At 64.1% G+C, this 2,468-nt stretch overlaps 2 protein-coding genes across 2 annotated transcripts in view; one reads left to right on the forward strand and one right to left on the reverse strand.

The window, feature by feature from the left end:
* EMIHUDRAFT_238860 (hypothetical protein) overlaps positions 1-1,278 on the forward strand; it is a gene marked incomplete at both ends in the record, with an annotated part of 1,915 nt that extends 637 nt beyond the window's left edge. The window contains 4 exons of the mRNA XM_005776586.1: positions 96-464; positions 612-857; positions 1,066-1,146; positions 1,219-1,278. Coding sequence (XP_005776643.1) covers positions 96-464; positions 612-857; positions 1,066-1,146; positions 1,219-1,278 — 756 coding nt within the window. The remainder of the gene's footprint in view (positions 1-95; positions 465-611; positions 858-1,065; positions 1,147-1,218) is intronic.
* A 552-nt stretch (positions 1,279-1,830) lies between these two features.
* EMIHUDRAFT_469375 (hypothetical protein) overlaps positions 1,831-2,468 on the reverse strand; it is a gene marked incomplete at its 5' end in the record, with an annotated part of 3,679 nt that continues 3,041 nt past the window's right edge. Inside the window, one exon of the mRNA XM_005776587.1 lies at positions 1,831-2,328. Coding sequence (XP_005776644.1) covers positions 2,134-2,328 — 195 coding nt within the window. The 3' untranslated portion in view covers positions 1,831-2,133. The remainder of the gene's footprint in view (positions 2,329-2,468) is intronic.

Here is a 2,468-nt window from a genome sequence, read left to right on the forward strand (position 1 = left end):
GGCCGGCGGGGGCAGACGCAAACCACAACAGCATCTGGTGGAAGTGCGCGCCCATGGCTGCGCCTCCGCCGCCACCGCCATTCATCTCCCCTGAGACCTACGGCAACACCTTCCTTGCGACTGGATGCTGCAACGGATCGCCAGTGCCAGCTTCGGGCAGCCCTTTTTGGCAGAAACAAGACGAGCACTATGTTTGGCAAGACATGTTCAACTACTGCTCCTTTGTCAAAGATGGAAACCCCGCGGAAGAGTCGTGCAGTGTCGCGCTCAACGAACGAACGGACTGCGGCTTTATCAACATCACCGAGTCACAGTGCCAAAAGCGAGGCTGCTGCTGGGGGCCCAACCCGGAGGGGCATGATTACTGCTACTTCTCCGGACTGCAGCCTGCCTCACCGCAGGAAGTCGATTTCTGTGGCTGTGGAGCCTCCAAACCGATCAAGTGCATCATGCAGTCTGCCTGGGTCTTTCCCAAGCCGCCTCCCTCTCCGCCGCCACCTCCGCCAATGCCGCCCATGCCGCCCGCTCTCCCCTCTCCGCCTCTGCCGCCGCTCCCTCCGTACCCGCCTGGACCCGCGGTGTGCACTGAGGAGGCGACATCACCGTGCAAGGCAGCCTGCGCTGCCGAGGAGAAGGCGCAGCGGCGTCTGTCCTACTTGGAGGACAAAGCGAAGAGCGCACAGAAGGACGCCGCCACGGCTGCCGGGTGGGCTACCGCTGCCGGTGCGTCTGCCGCCGTCCTGCGCAAGGCCGCGAAGGCCGCGACGTTACATCTAGCGGCGGCTGAAGGAAGAGAAGGCGAGGCACACGCAGAACGCGACCTGCTGTACCGGCAAGCCCAACGGGCTCACGCTCTTGTCAATGAAGCCGCATTGGACGCCGATGCTGCCAACGCCCGCGCGCGTGCGGCATCTGCAAGGGCGACTGCGGCGGCCACAGCAGCGGCTACTGCGAACAGCGAGGCGGCGGCCGCAAGAACTGCCGCGGCTCTGGCCACAGAAACTGCGACGGCCACAGAGGGGGTGGAGGAGGCAGATGCTGGCATCGCTGCCGCTCTGGACGTAGCTGCCGGTGCAGAGCTCGGTCTGGATCCAGCTGCGGACGTTGCCGCTGCCGACGCCGACGCCAACCTTGTTGCTGCGACGGGTGCGATGGGTGCAGCAGTGGCGGCTGAGACATCGGCTGACGATACTTCTCTCGCTCTTACCGCCGACGCAGAGCAGGCGGACCGTGCTGCTGCTTCAAGGCGGATACTGGCCGAATTTGCTCAACGTGTGAGTACAGCCGCAAACGAACGCCTTCGGATCACACAAGAAACCGCCGCGATGGCGGATTCGGCCTATACCTCGGCAGGTGCAGCTAGTCGCCTTGCTGTTGAAGCCGCCGTCAGGGCCGAAGACATGGAAGACTCGGCCGGCTACGCCTTCGCGTCCGCCTCCTTAGGGAGTGCCACTGCCACGGCTTTTGCAGTTGTTGAAGAAACACGCGTGCACTTTGATGACAATGCCATCCGAAGGGCGACGGCCGCAAGGGACTCGGCGTCGGCCGCCGTCGCCAGCAAGTGCGCCCCTCCTTGACCAGAAGCTGGCCCCACAGCACACGACCTGTTCAATAGGGGATCTCTGTGTGCATGTTCATTACCCTACGACCGCACTGCGGGAGCCCAGCACTTGGGATGGAGGCATTAAAAACTTCCCATCGGAGAGATCTCAACGAAGGGGCCGGAGGAGGCTGTTGCAGGCTGCTCCACACACCTCAGCGTGTCCAGCTCCAGGTGAAGAGCAAGAGGAGTCAGGAGAGCCGCTGGCCTTGCGCGTTGCGGCGTGCCTGGGCGGACTAAAACGTACGACATTGAAAACGTACTCGACACATTAATGCAGTACTGTCTACTGACGTATATCAACCAGTTGATGTCTATCACAAAAATCAGGTTCAGCGCTGCGAGCGTCAGAGGCGCTACGCACAACGCATGAAGACTAAAGCGACAAGTTGGGGGCGGAGACAGCCGGGGAACAGGGCTGTGAGAGAGCAAGCCTCAGCGAGAGTCTGAGCGTGCGCGAGCCAGAGATCGCAGATCGCGCCCCGTGGCACGGAGAGGAGGTCGACGGCAAGTTGACGGCAGGTTGACGGCGTTCACGCCTCTTCAGCGCAGCTCTCGATGTCGGCAAGGTTGCTCGCCTGGCTCGCCCGGCGGCGCCGGCCGTAGACGGCGAGCCCAGCCACGGCGGCGAGCGCCAGCGGAGCTGCGACGGCGGCGCGCGCGTTGCTGCTCCAGGGGGCGGGCGCGGATTCGGCGAGGCGGCGACGGCCGCTCCCGCCGAGGCAGTCCTGGGTGCAGTATTGAGCGGGGCAGAAGGAGGGCGTCCAGTTGCAGTTGCGGTCACACCAAGCGTCGGTATAGCCGGAATGAAATCCGGTCGACACGCACTGCCCCCCGCCGGTGCCCGCCGGTGGCGGCGGTGGGGGCG

Source organism: Emiliania huxleyi (genome assembly GCF_000372725.1).
Source record: "Emiliania huxleyi CCMP1516 unplaced genomic scaffold EMIHUscaffold_277, whole genome shotgun sequence".
Classification (NCBI taxonomy): domain Eukaryota; phylum Haptophyta; order Isochrysidales; family Noelaerhabdaceae; genus Emiliania; species Emiliania huxleyi.